This window comes from Protomyctophum parallelum (genome assembly GCF_964188405.1).
Source record: "Protomyctophum parallelum genome assembly, chromosome: 11".
NCBI lineage: Eukaryota > Metazoa > Chordata > Actinopteri > Myctophiformes > Myctophidae > Protomyctophum > Protomyctophum parallelum.
Genome location: NC_139707.1, coordinates 42,803,459 through 42,821,996, shown reverse-complemented (window position 1 = coordinate 42,821,996; position 18,538 = coordinate 42,803,459). Strand labels below are relative to the sequence as shown.

Sequence of the window (18,538 nt, the reverse complement as noted above, 5' to 3'; positions counted from 1 at the left end):
TATTTGTGTTTTCCATTTCACTATATATGATGTTTTTTTATTGAATCCTTCACATCAGTGCCGACGTGTCTGGTCGACGTCTTTCACCTTTCAACGTGGTGTTAAACCGTCAAGGACTGTAAGCGTGCAGTGTGTGTGTGTGTGTGTGTGTGTCACGTACTGTATGTGTATTTTATTGTGCCGGTACATGTGTTGACCACAGTGGTCCTCTGTGTGTTGCAGTCTGTCAGCGACAGGAGTGGGCTTCATCTTGGTCATCGACCGCCGGCAGGACCGATGGGCGGCTGTCAAGGGGACCCTGCTTCGTATCGCAGTGAGTTTTGAGTATTTCTTTGACTATTGTAGTTTACATGTGCTTTTGTGCACGCTCGTGTGTGTGTGTGTGTGTGTGTGTGTGTCTGTGAAGCATGCTGTATACATTTACTTTTCCACAGTGCTTCCTCCTCTATTGTGGCTCTCCTTTGTGCCTGTGTGTTCGCTCCTTTGTTCAAGAAAAAGTATGTAATCCTTGGTGTTGAGTGCAGCAGTCGCAGGTTTGAGAGAAAACCCACTTTACACCCTCACTGGGGGAAGGGGGGGGGGGGTAACATGTAGTAAGAGAGGTGTTAACACTCCTCCCTTCTCTCTCTCGGAGAGCTTCCACGTCATGTGCAAGGGAGAACATAATAGACTAATATCCCCTGCACTATACCCTTGGGGGCTGTTATGAGGCACCCACCCCTCGACACACACACACACACACACACACACACACACACACACACACACACACACACACACACACACACACACACACACACACACACACACACACGCACACACACACACACGCACATCCCCTCAACTCCCTCCGACCTTCCTCAAAAGGCTGCCATGTGTTTTCACAGATTTTTTTTCTCCCCCATGATTCCCCGAGTCGTCGTTATGCCAATTGATTTCTTTCCACACACATTTCTGTGTTGTCTCTTCTATCTCACTGCAGTGAAGAGCCCCCAACCCGGGAGGCTAGAGAGATCCTAGACTATAGACTAGAGCCTATTCTCTATACTCCTCCCGCCCGACATTCCCTGCAGGTGCTATAGTGACAATAATCACCCTTCCCGCCCGCATGCAGCTTCCCCCCCTCCCCCCCCCCCCCAAACACGGGCCAATTGTGTCCGTACTGTAGAATGATGAACACAAAGCCGGATGTAATGCGGTGGATTCGAGCACACACAACCTCTATACGGCGGTGGGCAGGCACTTTACTACTGCGCCAACCTATAGCGCCCTGTAGCTTGAGGGCAAAATAAACATGTACTGTATATATGCCAGAGCAGGCAGGCAGGAGGCCGTGCTGCTCTGGTTGTCACATGCAGTTTAGTTCATCTTGTCTGTTCATATTCATCTTACTCGTGATGGATGACGCAAGTTAGGATTGAGAAATATCCAAATTCTGTGTAATAATAAATAGCATGCCGCTCTTTGAGAGGCTGTGTGTGTGTGTGTGTGCAGGTTTCTTGGTTCACCCCACTAACCTACTTTGGCTGAAATATATAGGGTGACTCATATTCTCGTCCGCGCTGCTATATCAGCTGTATCACACTCACGTTCAGACGACCACGAAGGGAAGCATGGATGAGTCTCTCTCTCTCTCTCTCTCTCTCTCTCTCTCTCTCTCTCTCTCTCTCTCTCCCTCCCATGTTTGTCCATACAAGACAGACACACCCCTCCCCTCCCCCCCAACCCCCTCTCTCCCAAGTGGCGTTGTGCTTTCAGCACCAACGCAGCGATGGACAGCTCCCTGACGGATCTCACATTACCATCGAAGGGCCAAAATGAGCTTCCACACATGTGTCTGCGGCGTATAATACCGGACCTGCACGCTTTTCAACACTCGCACTGCCGTGTTGCCAGAGACAATAACAGGCTGCTGCTGCCGGGAGAGACCGGGGTCCGGGGGGGGGGTGTTGTGTTGAGAGATGGATTGTTTGATACAGAGAGAGCCATGAGAGATGAATATCACCACCCCTGATCCCACAGGGGACACACACACACACACACACAGGAGGCTCACTGGCTCATTTCAAATTGAATCAGGCTTTATTAATCCCACAAGGGGGACGTTACAGGCTGACAGACATGGTTAATGGGGGGGTTATTCAGTCAACCCTGCCTGGAAGAGGCTCCTTGCCTGTTTGGGGGGGGGGATTCGGGGCCGCAGGTTGCTAAGTGAACGTTAATGAAAGCTGGCACGTGTTGAGCTGTCGCCGTCGCCGTCGCCGTCGCCGTCTAGTTCAAATGAGGACGAAAATGCAGGTGTGCAGTTTATAGACCCGTGACCCGTCTTTAATTAAAACCCTATACTGTTTTCACTCATGCAGCCCCTAGAGATACCCAAGCCCTGTGCTCCGTTTATCAGGCAGCTTCTCTGTGCCTGCGCATGCGTGTTTTCTTAGTAATAGGTGCGTAAAGAATAAATGGGCTGTGACCACTAATGACTAAACCACCAGTCTAAACCTTGTGGTTGAATAGTTAAGAGGTTAGACTTTTAAAGCTGTGCGTTTTAGGCGTTCTGACGTCTGTTTTGACGTCGTTGCTCATTCTGTCTGTTCAGCGAGAAGGAACATCTACCGGTAATTGATTTATTAAATCCATTAAGAGTCCCCATCTCAAGTGGTTGTTTGTTATCGGGGGTATTCCCGTTCTATCTTCTCAGGCCAGCATTCCCATGGCTCTACAGGGTGGGGGGGGGGAGAAGGGCCATGCGGTCTCGTCTCAAAGCACCGCTTTGTCATTTTGCTAATTAAACCACAGCTGCGTTAACAACCGGCAGTCCATCTGGAAAGAAAACCAGCATCCAGCCGCTTGCAGGTTGTCTGTCACTCAGTTATAAATATTATTTAGGTGGGATTGTATTGTTTAAGTTTGAATTGTTGAGCGGTAAATGGCACATTCTTTACCAAGATGAACATTCACTCGAAATGTTCATAGTGTGCGTGTGTGTGTGCGTGCGTGTGTGCGTGCAGGAAAATAAACATGACAGGGGAGTGTGTGTATGTCTGTGGGGGTCATTTTAACTGAAGAGACCAGATATTCTGTCTCTGGACAGAATGTCTCCTTCTGATCTGAGTTGTGGTTGTAGACTTTGGTCAGAATAGGGTTAGGGTCTGGGGTAGGGTGCGGGGTTCCGGAAAATGCACTCTCTCTCTGTCTTATTCTGCTGTTATACAGTATAGTCTCTCCAGACAAAGACTGTTGGCTCACACAATTTTCAAATTCACAATTTTTCAATTACAATTTAGGCATCTCGTATAGTCGCTCTTTATCCAGAGTGACTTCCAGTATAAGCAAGGTGAACACGTGCATCAAATGTGTCAGGATGTGAGACGCCCAGCAAGCCAAATGACGTCATGTTATGACGTTACGATGACGTCCTCTGGTGACTCCGGTGACGTTCAGGACTATAGGCCGGATCACAGCCCATATGGGGATGATCTTTACGTCATGTCCCAGACGTCTTCACCAGTTGAAATAATATAGCTTATTCTGGGGCCAGATCTGACTAGTTATGATATGACTTAAGTTGACCTGGCCTCGATCGGACTCTCTCTGATCCATCCAGGGGGACGTCCGTCTTAATGGGCAGAATTTATGTTGGTTGAAATCAGGTCATATTCTGGGCCAGATCTGACTAGTCTCATGGTTTGACTTTGGCATTTGCATTTCTTTCACCATATGTGACCAGATTTGAGACTGCCATCGCGCAAAGTCCAGCTTTTCACCAGAGGAGAATACTAGAGCATACACATACTAGAGCATGTCTGAAACAAATGTCAGAGCTGAAATCGACATGTAAATATGAAATAAATGCCCAAACATGTAGCTAGGTGTAATGTTAGAGACCACAGAAGTGAACCTTTCAAGCCTGTTTTCTCAATTCGCTGTTTTCTGCAAGACATTACTCTATAAGCCATATCTCTAAACTGGTGGGTCAAACTGAACATCCAATATGTCAATTTGAAGCTATGATTCCCTGCTTTCATATGACATCAAGAAACGAAAATTCAAAAAAATCCAATGGCAGTCCCTCAGTCAAATTTATTCACATATAGTAAATGCTGCATTCGTGGTCTGGAGAGGGCAGTTGTTTTACGGACGGGTAAAAGGGCAGGGGCTCTGCAAGCCCCCTTTGACGTCTGTGTGCGCACATCCCTGTGTGAGACGTGGTTACAACAGTGTTCTGTCTCCGTCCTGTGTGTGTCTCAGGATGTGAGACGTGGTTACAACAGTGTTCCGTCTCCATCCTGTGTGTGTGTGTGTCTCAGGATGTGAGACGTGGTTATAACAGTGTTCCGTCTCCGTCCTGTGTGTGTGTGTCTCAGGATGTGAGACGTGTTTACAACAGTGTTCCGTCTCTGTCCTGTGTGTGTGTGTCTCAGGATGTGAGACGTGGTTATAACAGTGTTCCGTCTCTGTCCTGTGTGTGTGTCTCAGGATGTGAGACGTGGTTATAACAGTGTTCCGTCTCTGTCCTGTGTGTGTGTCTCAGGATGTGAGACGTGGTTACAACAGTGTTCCGTCTCTGTCCTGTGTGTGTCTCAGGATGTGAGACGTGGTTACAACAGTGTTCCGTCTCCGTCCTGTGTGTGTGTCTCAGGATGTGAGACGTGGTTATAACAGTGTTCCGTCTCCGTCCTGTGTGTGTCTCAGGATGTGAGACGAGGTTATAACAGTGTTCCGTCTCTGTCCTGTGTGTGTCTCAGGATGTGAGACGTGGTTATAACAGTGTTCCGTCTCCGTCCTGTGTGTGTCTCAGGGTGTGAGACGTGGTTATAACAGTGTTCCGTCTCCGTCCTGTGTGTGTCTCAGGATGTGAGACGTGGTTATAACAGTGTTCCGTCTCCGTCCTGTGTGTGTCTCAGGATGTGAGACGTGGTTACAACAGTGTTCCGTCTCCGTCCTGTGTGTGTCTCAGGATGTGAGACGTGGTTATAACAGTGTTCCGTCTCCGTCCTGTGTGTGTCTCATCAGGGCTCCTTCCCAGGGAACCTCCAGCTGGTCCTGGTCCTGAGGCCCACCACGCTCCTGCAGCGCGCGCTCTCCGACATCCTGTTCAAGTTCAACAAGGATGAGTTCAAGATGAAGGTGCCGGTATGTATTCTAATCAGCCTGCCTGAGAGTGGACAAATATGACCGAATGGGACCCGTCCGATTGGTTAATATTTTTTTCCAGTCTATATATACAAACACTTAGGATTTTTTGCTGTGCACACATTTTATTACATCTATTACTACTACTGTACTGTACTGTACTGTACTGTACTGTACTGTACTGTACTGTACTGTACTGTACTGTACTGTACTGTACTGTACTGTACTGTACTGTACTGTAACTTCAGCAGTTGGTGACGATAAAGGCACATTTATAGAACGGATCAACTCCAGTTTAGAGGCAACCTTTGCCAAAATGTGTTTTTGAATCAAACTGTTGAAGTGTTTCATATGTTTTGGAACCAATCTAGCTATTGTTAGTATAAAAAGAATTCCCAAAAATAACATACAGAATATTTTAATGCTTGATTCGAATTCGACGTATCATAGTTTGTGTGCGTTTGTGTCCGTGCGTGTGAATTCCGTAGGTGATCATGCTAAGCTCTGTGACTGAGCTCCACTCCTACATCGACCGAAGCCAGCTGACCCAGGAGCTGGGAGGAACGCAGGAGTACTGCCACGAGAAGTGGATCTCTCACCGCACGGTGAGTTGCAGCACGAAAGCTACTGGTTTTCACACCACAGCATGCAGTCGGATGACTGCTCCAGTAAATCAGCATTGAACCCTCTGAGCCACTACTGTATTGTACACTATACACACTGCAGATGTTCTGGCTCCAAAACTATATGGAATGCACTTCCCATTGCAATCACAACTGCAGCCTCACTCCCAATCCTCCGCCGTAGTCTGAAAACCCAGCTCTTCAGACTCCATCATGGCCCGTATAGCACTTGCCCTAGCCCCGACGACCTTACAGGCATATGCAAAGGCTCAACTTATGTAACTTAGATAGCCCTTTATGTAGACTTAGATAGCATTTTATACAGACTTATAGCATTTTATGTAGACAGCACTAGAATAGCATTTAATGTAGACATAGCACTTTATAGTATATGTGTATAGTGTCATTATATCTATAGATATTCCACTGTTACATTCTTAGCTACTACTTTTTATGTATGTGATGTATTGCCGTGCTTTTTGTTCTCGCTAGCTTTGCCGTCGGGTGGAAACCTTGTCCACCAGGGTTAGTTTTCAGGAAATAGAAAAGCAGAACCTGTTTGTTCCAATAGATCCAAACTTAGTTAATATGTAGTCCTTTCTTGTTCTTGTTAATACTTTTCATTGGTTAAATATCTATGAAACCGACAGCGAGTGTATCAAAAACAGCGTCATCTACTTTTGTGTGACACTGTTGTACGACAAACTATAGAGCATTCATTCATGAAAGGAAGAAAAGAACAAACGTTGAAACATATAATAGAGATACAAGGTTTCTGTCTGACAGTAACGGTATGCTGATAATCAGAACCCTTCTGTCTTTTTCCCTTGTCTGTCTGTCTGTCTGTCTGTCTGTGTGCGTGCGTGCGTGTGTGTGTGTGCGTGTGCGTGTGCGTGTGTTTGTGTGCGTGCGTGACACAGGCCATTGAGGGATTTGCGTTGATGGTGAAGAGAACGGCTCAGTCTCTGCAGTCGTTTGGGACAGAGCTGGCTGAAACTGAACTGCCCAACGACACGCAGGCCACAACTATCCTTCTGGAAGTGCACACCAACAAGAAGGACAGGATGAAGGTAACACTACCACTAGTCAGTCCAATGCACAATATGTGAGAGCATGATGCTGCTGTCGGGAGGGAAACCTCATAACTCAGTTTTTGAGGTTTTTGGTTTTTGGCATAAATCAGTGCTAAAGGCTGATTTGGTTTCATTGTTACGCTTTCATTTCATTTTACACTTCATTTTGAAAGGTCTAATTTGGTTACCAACTCCATCATTTAGCTGGGGACCACCTGGAACCTATCAGTGGTCCCCGGACCACTGATTGAAAACAACTGCTGTAAGACTGTCCATCCCTCTCTCTCTCTCTCTGCGTCTGTATAGGAGGACCTGTTGGTGGCTCTGAGTCAAGGCAGCAGAATACTGGAGGGCATCAACGAGCCTGTGAGGAGTGACCCCGACCACAACATGAACCAGGACGAAATGGAGAACCTCGCGACTGTGCAAAGGTTAGACAACCCTTGGCATCTAGAACATGCCGTGTTGATTTCGTCGACTAAAACTATGACAAAAATGTTCGTCGACCAACTTTTTTCACTGACGAAAACTACATGGAAACTAAATGAAAACGGAGCTATGATGACTAAAACTAAGACTAAATATATGGACAATTACGTCAACAAATAAAAACTGGACTAAAATGTTAGGAAGGGGACTAGTGGATAAGAGATCCAGGCCCGAAAAAATACATTTTAGTCGACTAAATCAACTGAAGATTTAGTCGACTAAATTCTTATGATATTTAGTCGACTAAAACTATAGTCTAACACTAGAACATTCCAGGTGACTAAAATATGACTAAAACTAAATGAAGTTTTATTCCAAAGACTATGACTGAACACTGTAGAACACTATAGCAGGAGGGGCGTATTCCAGAACTATACACACCAGCCAGACTTCAAATCACGAAGACCCGTACAGCTTCAACACTGTGGTCCAAAAGATCATATCTAAAAAACGACCTGCTGATTTTGACCTGCGCCGAAGTCCTGACGTCACTCGCGCATTCCCTGGTTCATGGAAGTTTTTCTCTATGGAGAATTGGAGAAATAACATGGGGTCATCTTAATATCGTCTCATATAAGCATTGTGGTCCAAAAATAAACAAACTGCCCCGGTGATATTGTCGTGGAGGTGTCTCTGTATCGTTTACGACAGTCAGTCACTCATATTTGATACAGTCTGTTTCTAGCAAAAATGTAAGTAATTCAGCATCAGTAACATTAGCGTTTTCTCTCAGCCAGTTGATTCTTCATATCCATGGGAATGGAGCTCGTTAATTTTTATTGATAACGATCACCTTTTCGAGCAGGCTTATCAAGCCGGGTCCTTATCGAGCCCACTATCGAGCATTTGCTATTATTTTGTGGAAAGCTGGGAGACAATACATTCGAAACGGCCAGGATGATTTGCTTATTTTTCAATCACAGTTCATATATGAGGCGATCTAACCCCCCCCCCATGGGGATTACGATGCAAATAAAAAGTACATGAACCTGTGGACTTCTACCGATATTGACGTCAGACTTCGATGCTCTAGTCCTTCCTCTAGCACCACCACCTCCACCACAGTAAAATATCTCCAAATGGGCAGATTGCCATGAATTACAGTGAAGGTGATAACTTGCTGCGTGCGTTCATTCTCCCTGGAAAAAACATGCACCCTGGGTCAATGGTGTGGTTTAAGTCTTTAGATAAATTATCTCTGTTCAATAAAGGTCATTTATTGCATGATCTCAGCTGTACCATGGCATGGATTCAGTTTGAGATTGTTTTACCACTGCAATGGGAAAACACATCCAGCAGGGAATGTGAGTTGTTGTTGATGGTAATTGATTTCGAGCGGTTGTCTCTTCTCTTCCCATCAATCTGCTCCTAACAAGAGCTGCCACTAGGGCAGTATGCTTTAAGGTCATATAGCTGCATTTTCTGGCAACACTGAGTGCACTTGATTTGAGTATACAAAGTCATATCATATCACATAAAGCTTTGGTAAAGCATGCACAGAACACACATGCAACAACGGGAATGTACACATTATAGTCCAGTCCACCGTTTTCACATAATCTCTGCTGTCGGGAGGAAACCTCATAACTCCAAAAAATATTTTAAAAATCAGGAAATAAAGAAAACCTTATATATTTTTAAACAAGGCAATACAGCCTCATCAAAGTTGGTGTTGTGACTTTATATATTGTCAATTGCTTCCATGAGAGGGGGAGAGGTGGTGGAGTTACTTGCTTTAGCAGCCATTTTGAGGGTCCAATGGAGTTAAGAGGTTTCGTCCAAAGCACTTTTTACTACTTTCCATTGGTTCAATATTTTCGAAACAACACACAGACGTGTGTGTTAGTTCAATAGCACAAATTTTATGCCAAACAATCTAAAACCTAAAAGATTGAGTTATGAGGTTTCCTCCCGACAGCAACAAATGATCCTTTTGTCGCTTGGCTGCCAATTTTCCCCGTCTCTCTCTTGATCATTCACACGTGTCTTGCGCTTCCCGTCACGTCTCTTTCTCTGCACCTCCTTCAGACTGCTGTCTCAGCTGGACGACACTGAGAGGGCGTTTGATGACTTCTGGTTGAGGCATCAGACCAAGCTGGAACAATGCCTCCAGCTCCGACACTTTGAGTTCAACTACAGAGACGTATGTTGTTTTGTCATGGCTATAGATGTTCAGCCTCTTTATCTGTTTTTCATCCATGCTGCTGTAAAAATCCTCAGTGTTACAAATAACTTAACCCGTAATAAATCAACACTCTGTACATTCTAGGACAGTCCACTTGATTTCTGACAGCTATTTTTCATGCCGTGTAGGTGACGGCTCTGCTGGACCAGGTGGCTGAGAAACTTGCAACGTTCTCCGAAGTGGGCATCAGTCCAGCCCATGCTGAGCACATCCTACGTGAACTCACCAGCTACGAGGCCAAAGTCTGTGTAAGTGAGAAGTGACTCCCTAGCTGCCTCGTATTGGCAGAGTGGAGCCTCGAGTCATATAATATGTATTCCATTTATTCCTTTTGTGCTGCTTTAAACTAAGCTACCCTCTGTAACTTTCCTGTTCTGTGCTGACATTTCAACCACTGAGCTAATAGAGTCTGCCTGCTTGTTCAAGGGGAGAAATTCTATTTGTGGCAACCAGTACATGTCCATGCCAGGTACAGGATCTAAAGGTATCGATAGAAGAGCAAAAACTAAATACAACCACACCAATTGTATAAGTAGCATTGTAACAAAAAATGTAAATACATTGCAAAGCTTTAACCTGCTTGGCATAGCATATCAGGGGATTACTGAACTTGTACAATTTTGAGAATCTCGGGTGTCATGTCACTGAATACTAGTGACATTAATAGTCACAGAAAAATGTATATTAAGGTGACATTCAAATACTTTATGATTATACAGACTGTGTTGTGTAAAATGTAATTTGACCAGGTAGTGTATTTAATGGCACATGATTGATACAAACTCCTTCTTAGGCCGGCAGCCGACAGGCTTCTTTTGTTTAAAGTGGGAAATTTGGTATATAGTATTTTTTATTGGCCTATATTGTCTATATACATTCATGAATCCACTTGCAGACCGGCTGTTAGTATTGGGCAATCCTTTTTTTATAGGGGTTTCTTGTGAGTCACAAGTTGTGACCCTACCATTAACATCCTATGGCAGGCAAAAATACACTCCTTGGGCTAAAAACAGCCATAGCCACTTGCCCAAATGTTCCCAAAATGTGCTGACCTCATCACATTTGTCATGATGTCTATGGCTGTTTTAAGCCCAAGGAGTGTATTTTGTGCTAAACTAATGCTTGGAATGGATTAGTTTGACATGTCACATGGTAGGTACTAAAAAGCAAAAGGAACATTTGACATTTTTGCCTGCATGTTAACGGTAGGGTCACAAGAAAGTAAGAAACCCTAATATTTTAGGCCAGTAAAAAAGACTATATACCAAATTCCACACCCGTCCACCTCGACTGCCGGACTATCTTGACTCTAAATGTAACGTCTATCTATCCCATGCCCCCCCCACTCACCCACCCACCGTGGCTCTGTCTCCTTTCAGGAGCTGTTTGACAGATGCTTGGCCTTGGCACAAGAGGGCGACGACCTGATCCAGAACTCCCACTATGCCGAGGACTCCATCAAGCCCAAATGCATCGAGCTCAGAGCGGTCAGTGAGGATCTCGGCAGCAGGCTGAGAGTGAAGAAAGACCTGCTCGTCACGGCCATGGAGCTACACCACAGTCTGGAGAGGGTGAGAAGGATACTACATTATCCTATTCTGACCTGAGATCAGATTCATACGAGGTTTCCACTGGACACACACTGGTCTGATTAACCCATTCTGACCTGAGATCAGATTCTAAAAATGTCAGTCGTTCTTTGATTTTTCAAAAATAGCAGACCTACAAGCTCGTATCGCGCCACTCGGTGGCGCGATATGAGCTTGTAGATCTGCTATTTTTCAATAGCTAAAGCATAACATGATGCTGACACCAAAATGGGTGCCCGGTCAGAATGGGTTAAAAGTGTAATACTGATATGTACACTCATGTATAATATGAATCCAAAGAAATAGAATCATGTGGATCTCAGGATAGACTTGGGGGAGCAGTGTGGGTTCCCATCTCATGTGGCCGGCCTGAACTTTCCTCATCAATAATGTCTATGATGTCAGTCGTCTATATCATTGGTTCCCAACCTTTTCTCTTTTTGAGTGGTGCAACCACTCGTATAGACAGCTATGTGTGTGTGTGTGTGTGTGTGTGTGTCCCTGTGTCCCTGTATCCGAGCACAAACATAGCGGTATAGCGTTTGTTCACCACCAAGTGTCACTGTTGCACTGCCTAACACACAGACACACACAGGCCAGGGAGGAGGGACAGTACAGTACAGTACAGTACAGTACAGTACAGTACAGTACAGTACAGTACAGTACAGTACAGTACAGTACAGTACAGTACAGTACAGTACAGTACAGTACAGTACAGTACAGTACCACTCACTCACTTTAGTTTTTTTGGCGACTCACCTTTTTTGGGCGGCTCCTCTGTGCTCTCAAGTACCACCAGTGGTACAAGTACCAGTGGTTGGGAACCTCTGGTCTATATCTATGTATGACATAAGCGTGTGTCGACACAAGTAGTTGACACAGGCTGACATGTCTCCTTTGATCAAATCCAGACCTAGTGAAAGTTCTAAAAGGCCTTTTTCCACATGGAACTTCTTCCTCGCTTTCTATTCGATCACAATCTGGAGCTCACCTATAGGCATAGTTTCCTTTACTTTCATTGTCAAGTATGTGCAATTTTGAAATTGATTGATTCCTCGCCTAATATGCAACTCAAGGCGGTGCTGAGTCGACAGCGCAGCCGCCAAGGAGCTGATGTTGGCACAAGCACTCGCCTCGGCTAACGCCTCGTTTGGGTGTGCCTCACAGGGCTCAAGCTTCCTTCTGACTATACTGTATGACTGCCTTGTTTTCAAGTGTGAAGTTAAAACATGCCTGAAGTCCCACTGTAACTGATAACAAAGGATAACATTGTAAGTGATAACAAAGGAGCATGGAGCTCCTTTGGTAAGCCACACATGCTCCATGTCAAATATTATGTTCACAATAAGCATTAGCCAATTGATACACTATTGAGCAATTCTGTCGCTTGTATTTCTTTGCTGGAAGAAAGAATGTCCATCTTCTCCGGAACTCACGTCTTTTGGGACGGTGGCTAGATGGTTTAGTATTACCGCATCATGGTAGAGTTTGTCCTCAGGTCAAGGGCAAGACTCCTGATTTCCCGCCAATGCAATGGGCCATCACATACTGTACTAGACAGCTATAGTATACAAATAGAAACAGTTCTCTAATGTTGTCTTTCTCCCTTTGTCTAATAATCATACATGGGCAACTACCGCCCGGGGGCCACATATCTTCACTTAATGTGGCCCTCAGGTTAATATTGGAATACTGTGATTTCAGCGGTTACAATTCCAGACATCATTGCAAACATGACCTGGAGTGAGTGTGGAACTATAGTGGCCCTCTGGAGTGAGTGTGGAACTATAGTGGCCCTCTGGAGTGAGTGTGGAACTATAGTGGCCCTCTGGAGTGAGTGTGGAACTATAGTGGCCCTCTCCATCGTCAAAGTTGCCCAACCCTTTGTCTAATTAATTATCCCATTCCTTCCTTCCTTCCCCTCCCAACCTGTCTTCTTCTCTCAGGCTGCTAAGTGGTGTGACAATGGCATTTTCCTGCTGGCATCTCAGCCAGTGGACAAATGTCAGTCACACGAAGGGGCGGAGTCGGCCTTGCAGGAGTTGGAGCGTTACCTGGACACAGGAGGGCAGAACCGGCTGACGGACCTCAGTACCATCTGGACGCAGTATGAGGCAGTGCTCAACCAGGAGTTCAGGGTGAGTGCCCCCCCCCCCCCCCCCCAACACATGGGACATTCAAACATCAGCCTGTCGAATTGATCTCAAGCAAAGCCTGGATTCGATTAAATTAATTGTTAGTTCCAAGCTAATATTGATAATATACAGTATATATTATTTTTTCACGGATGGAGTCTGTGTTCTGAACCGATGATGTTGAAATTCTAGTTACTTCCTTTCTCAGAAATTAAAAGCAAATGGCAGAAACTTAAAGGGCCACTTCACCCCTTTTGCAACCAGAGCTTATTTTTTTACATTATATTTTAGCCATGACCAAACACCTGTCATGAAAATGTGGTCTCACTTCCTTCCTGGACTACAAAGTCACACATCCATGCAGCACCCTCCCTCCCCCCCCCCCCCCATATTGCTTTAGTACACTGCCACTAAAGCAATATGGGAATTGTAGGAATTCAGCAATCCAGTCATATCCTAGTCTGGCCATAGGGTGCACATTTCAAATTGTGGTACTGTTATCTACTATAAATACTATTAACATTGAGTGACTGCAGTTTCTTCTAGCAGTGCAATGTCCCTTTTAATAGTAATAAAAGCACCTATTTCACGCTCTCTCTCCCTGCTTTGCCTTGTGTCAGGACCAAGTGGAGAAGGTGTACCAGAAGCAGGTGTCCATGCAGGAGATGTTTGACAAGAGGAGGGTCAGCTTGAAGAAACTCGCAGCCAAACAGACCAGGCCGGTGCAGCCAGTGGCGCCCCGGCCCGAGGCGTTCATCAAGTCCCCTCTCACCTCCCCTGGTCAGTCACATCTCGTCATCAGATACATCTCATACTGCCACTGTGTGGTGCTCCTGTGCATTCTGTGTGTGCTTCTATATTGCCCTGTCCCCTCATCATCACTTCTCTCCATCCCGCTGTCGCAGCGCACAGAGTTCAGCAGGAGAAAAGCTGTTCAGAGGAGGACTCCGTGAACGGTGACACCTGCAAGAAGGTGAGTAGAGAGTAGCTATAGCTTAAGACTCCTTGTTGGGGTTTTTTTTAGCCATAGTTTGCCACCATAGTCTGCCGTTGCCATCTTCCAATTGTTTGCCTTTTTGATTCCGCTTCAGGTCACTATGCTGTAATGCAGTGGTTCCCAAAGTGGGGTCCGGGGACCCCCAGGGGTCCTTGAGATATTTCCAGGGGGTCCCCAGCTAAATGATAGTTTGGAACCAAATGGACCCTTTCTGAAAAATGGAGTTAAATTAACATTGATTTTACAATATAAATTGAGGGTCCCAGAGATAGAAATGCCATTAAATGGGCGTCCGTAGACTAATGCATGTCAAACTGGGGGTCCTTGAAATTAAACGGGTTGGGAATCACTGCTAGAGCCGTAAAAATCTTCTCTTATGGGGGTCCCTGGCATATCTTTTCAAACGGGGGTCCGTGGGCTAATTAGTGTCATTTTGTGGGTCCTTGAAATGAAAAAGTTTGGGAACCAGTGGTGTAATGTAATGTAATGTAATGTAATGTAATGTGATGTGATTTCCCAGGGAGACGGGCAGCTCCTGAACGGAGGCAGCAACAGCCGACACGCCTCCCTGTCAGAGGAGGAGGAAAACCTGGCAGTCCTCAGAATGTACACAGATTTTATTTTATTTATCATAATACTTCCACAATCAAACAACATCACATGAAAATTATTATTATTATTATTATTATTATTTTGTATTGTTTATTGAGGGGCGCAAGCCCCTCCCATGTCCAGGTTTGAGGGTTTGTGTAAACATAAACATCGTTTTGCTACCACCACCTATAACTAGCCCATTCTGACCGGGCACCCATTTTGGTGTCAGCATCATGTTATGCTTTAGCTATTTAAAAATAGCAGATCTACAAGCTCATATCGCGCCACCGAGTGGCGCGATACGAGCTTGTAGGTCTGCTATTTTTTCAAAAATCGAAGAACGACTGACATTTTTAGAATCTGATCTCAGGTCAGAATGGGTTCATCAGACCAGTGTGTGTCCGGCGGAAACCTCGTATGAATCTGATCTCAGGTCAGAATGGGCTGGTTTTGAGTGTTCGTGTAAACGCAAACATCAAAGACAAAAAGGGGAGGACGCAAATTGTGACTGGCCGGAAAGATATGATGATAAGAGTGTCCCTCACTTCACACATGGTGTGATTTTTGAGGGGCGCTAGCCCCGTATTCGTGTAGATCTTCGTCTTACACTAACGTTAAATTCCCATTGACAATGAAAGGAGAATTTTACGTCATAGTGTCTGACATGTTACGTCATGATGATGTACAATGATAAAGAGCGCCGATTTTTATTTATTTATCAATTGCAATTTGAATTTCACTGCGTCTGCTGTGCTCAAGCTGAACATTTGGTCTCTTGCCTTGCAGGCATGTTATGAATGAGCTGCTGGAAACGGAGAGAGCATATGTGGAGGAGCTACTCTGTGTACTTCAGGTATATCATCATATAATATATGTATATAATATGTATACATCATATAATATAGTGATATTATCACTACATGCCACAAAGCAAGGCATATCGTGCCTGTCATCATGCAGTGTTGCATTTTGACAGTACATATTTATTTTAGTTTTAGTCATAGTCTCTTGAATAGTTTTCATTTAGTTTTAGTCAGATTGTCACCTGGAATGTTTTAGTGCTATAGTCTAGTTGTAGTCGACTTAATTTGCGCAAGATTTTAGTCTATTTTAGTCGGGCCTTGATGCCGTCGTACTCGTAATGACTGATTGTATATACTTGCTGAAAACAGCTTATCTACAAGCTCACAACGCATCGCAGCGCAACGCATTGTGAGCTTGTAGATCAGCTATTTTCAGCATGCAACCAATTGTAGGAAAAAAACCTTTTGCACACCTAGAAGTCAGGCATCTCGCATCTGCACAGGTGCGTATAGGCCAGTGGACATCAGTGAAAGGAGTAGAATGCACCTGCACACTGTACTGTATATTTGCTCAGTAGAGTATTTTTCTTTTTAATGCCATGATTTGGTCCCTCCGGACCTTCTGCGTGCAACCAATAAAATTACTTGTATTTGTTGACGAAATTGTCAATATATTTAGTCTTAGTTTTAGTCATCATAGCTTAGTTTTCATTTAGCTTCCATTTACAGTTTTCGCCAGTGAAAACAGGTAGTCGACGTCTCGACGGATATTCTTCGCCATAGTATTAGTCGACGAAATGAACACTGCAATTTCATACGGTAATTAATTTTGCCTCAGGGATACGCCGCCGAGATGGACAACCCGACGATGGCTCACCTCATCCCGGCTCCCCTGCAGAACAAGAAGGACGTTCTCTTTGGCAACATGCTGGAGATCTACCACTTCCACAAGAGGTGAGCGAGCGCCCTCTGGCGGTCAGGGACCATACCTGCAGCAGCAGCCTGTTCTAGTCAAAGCTCTGCACAAATATACTGTAGCCTATATATACTCCGAATTCTACCTTAAATGGCCCTCACCTCCTCCTCGCCCGCGGCAGTACCTGTAACCCCTGACACTGTCTGCCCTCCTCCCTCCTTACAGACTATCTATCTGTCATACTGTATATTGATTCTGTCACTGTTACTGTTTGTCCAGAACTTTTCTGAGGGAGTTGGAGCAGTACATAGATTGCCCTGAAATGGTTGGAAGGTGTTTTCTGGAGAGGGTGAGTACAGGGTGGTGGTAGTTTGTTTGATTGATTGATTGAAGTATTTATTACCAGTTTGTAGAATTACAGTACATTTGAGCACAACTCAATACAAAAACTGTTGGACGACACCATCAAACATTACAGTTGTTTACAAGAGGGTCCACCGTTTTCAATTAATCATAACATTTAGAGACATCTTACAGCCCTGTTTTACTTCATAGTTCATACCACGATTCTGTCACACACAACGAATCTGTGCAATGCAATTTTTTTGCTTGACATTTTACGTAACAATATATTGTAGGAAAAGAACGGTATGATTGCAGTCGTTTAGTTCTGTCTCATCATGCATTATTTATATCTTTCTTTCCTCAGATGACAGACTTGCAGATCTATGAGAAGTATTGCCACAACAAGCCTCGCTCTGAGAGTCTGTGGAGACAATGCTCTGACTGTGCCTTCTTCCAGGTATATACGCCATGCGGGTCTCAGGTGTTCTTTTTATCTATGAACATCGGTCCTCAACCACTCATAACCTGGTTACCATCCAGTTGTCTTTGTCTATTGCTGTGTGTGTGTGTGTGTGTCCTAAATCCTAATACATTGTCCTTGAATCACGTCAAACCAGGAGTGTCAGAAGAAGCTGGAGCACAAACTTGGCTTGGATTCATATCTACTGAAGCCAGTTCAGAGAATTACCAAATATCAGCTGCTGTTGAAGGTAATAATCATCTGTCTGCCTGCAGTAGAAGAGATTAGTGTTAGATTAGTTGAATTACCTTTTTCATAAGCTGTGCGTGTGCGTGTGCGTGTGCGTGTGAGTGTGCTTGTGTGCGTGTGCGTGTCAGACCGACATGTCAGCTGTAGGCTACTGTATGTAACGATGCTTTGCCGTCCATGCACGTTGTAACTGGCTGCTCTCCTATTGTCAAACTGCACTGGCAGTGTTTATGTCCTTTGTACAAGGCATTCCTGTACTTCTCAGTATGTGGACATAAATAAACATTTCAAGTGTGTGTGTGTGTGTGTGTGTGTGTGTGTGTGTGTGTGTGTGTGTGTGTGTGTGTGTGTGTGTGTGTGTGTGTGTGTGTGTGTGTGTGTGTGTGTGTGTGTGTGTGTGTGTGTGTGTGTGTGTGTGTGTGTGTGTGTGTGTGTGTGTGTGTGTGTGTGTGTGTCTACAGGAACTGCTTAAGTACAGCAAGGGCTGTGAGGGGACTGGTGACCTGCAGGAGGCGCTGTCCTCCATCCTGGGCATTCTCAAGGCTGTCAATGACTCCATGCATCTCATCGCCATCACAGGATATGAGGTGAGATATAATAATAATAATGAAACAGAAGAACAGCGTTGTCAGACAGCGTGCAGGTAACTGCAGACAGAACAGACATACATACACACCGGGTCACCAACATGTCCCTGGCAAAGACATAGTCTTGTCTGTGGCAAGTTTTTGATTTTCTGTTTTTACACAGCCATTATAATGTTCTTATTTTTATCATAACACCCACTTACTGACTACTATTTATATTATGACACTATGGCACATTAGGAGTCCAGTAAGTACTAGTGGTTCTCAAATGTTTTAATTGCAAGGACCCCCGTAACCAAACGGACCCTTGCGGGTCCGTTTGGTTCCATTTGAACACTCTATTATGTGTTTCTGGTAATA

General features: G+C 44.8%; 1 protein-coding gene across 2 annotated transcripts in view; it reads left to right on the top strand.

Moving 5' to 3' along the window:
* mcf2lb (mcf.2 cell line derived transforming sequence-like b) overlaps positions 1-18,538 on the top strand; it is a 54,614-nt gene that overhangs the window by 23,140 nt on the left and 12,936 nt on the right. For both annotated transcript variants that reach the window (XM_083777229.1, XM_083777228.1), the window contains exons 4-21: positions 223-313; positions 5,014-5,133; positions 5,622-5,738; positions 6,677-6,826; positions 7,136-7,260; positions 9,347-9,461; positions 9,632-9,751; positions 10,883-11,074; positions 13,039-13,230; positions 13,848-14,007; positions 14,133-14,200; positions 14,745-14,830; positions 15,605-15,671; positions 16,460-16,575; positions 16,817-16,886; positions 17,247-17,339; positions 17,500-17,592; positions 18,053-18,178. In XM_083777229.1, the coding sequence (XP_083633355.1) occupies positions 223-313; positions 5,014-5,133; positions 5,622-5,738; positions 6,677-6,826; positions 7,136-7,260; positions 9,347-9,461; positions 9,632-9,751; positions 10,883-11,074; positions 13,039-13,230; positions 13,848-14,007; positions 14,133-14,200; positions 14,745-14,830; positions 15,605-15,671; positions 16,460-16,575; positions 16,817-16,886; positions 17,247-17,339; positions 17,500-17,592; positions 18,053-18,178 (2,101 nt within the window). The remainder of the gene's footprint in view (positions 1-222; positions 314-5,013; positions 5,134-5,621; positions 5,739-6,676; positions 6,827-7,135; positions 7,261-9,346; positions 9,462-9,631; positions 9,752-10,882; positions 11,075-13,038; positions 13,231-13,847; positions 14,008-14,132; positions 14,201-14,744; positions 14,831-15,604; positions 15,672-16,459; positions 16,576-16,816; positions 16,887-17,246; positions 17,340-17,499; positions 17,593-18,052; positions 18,179-18,538) is intronic.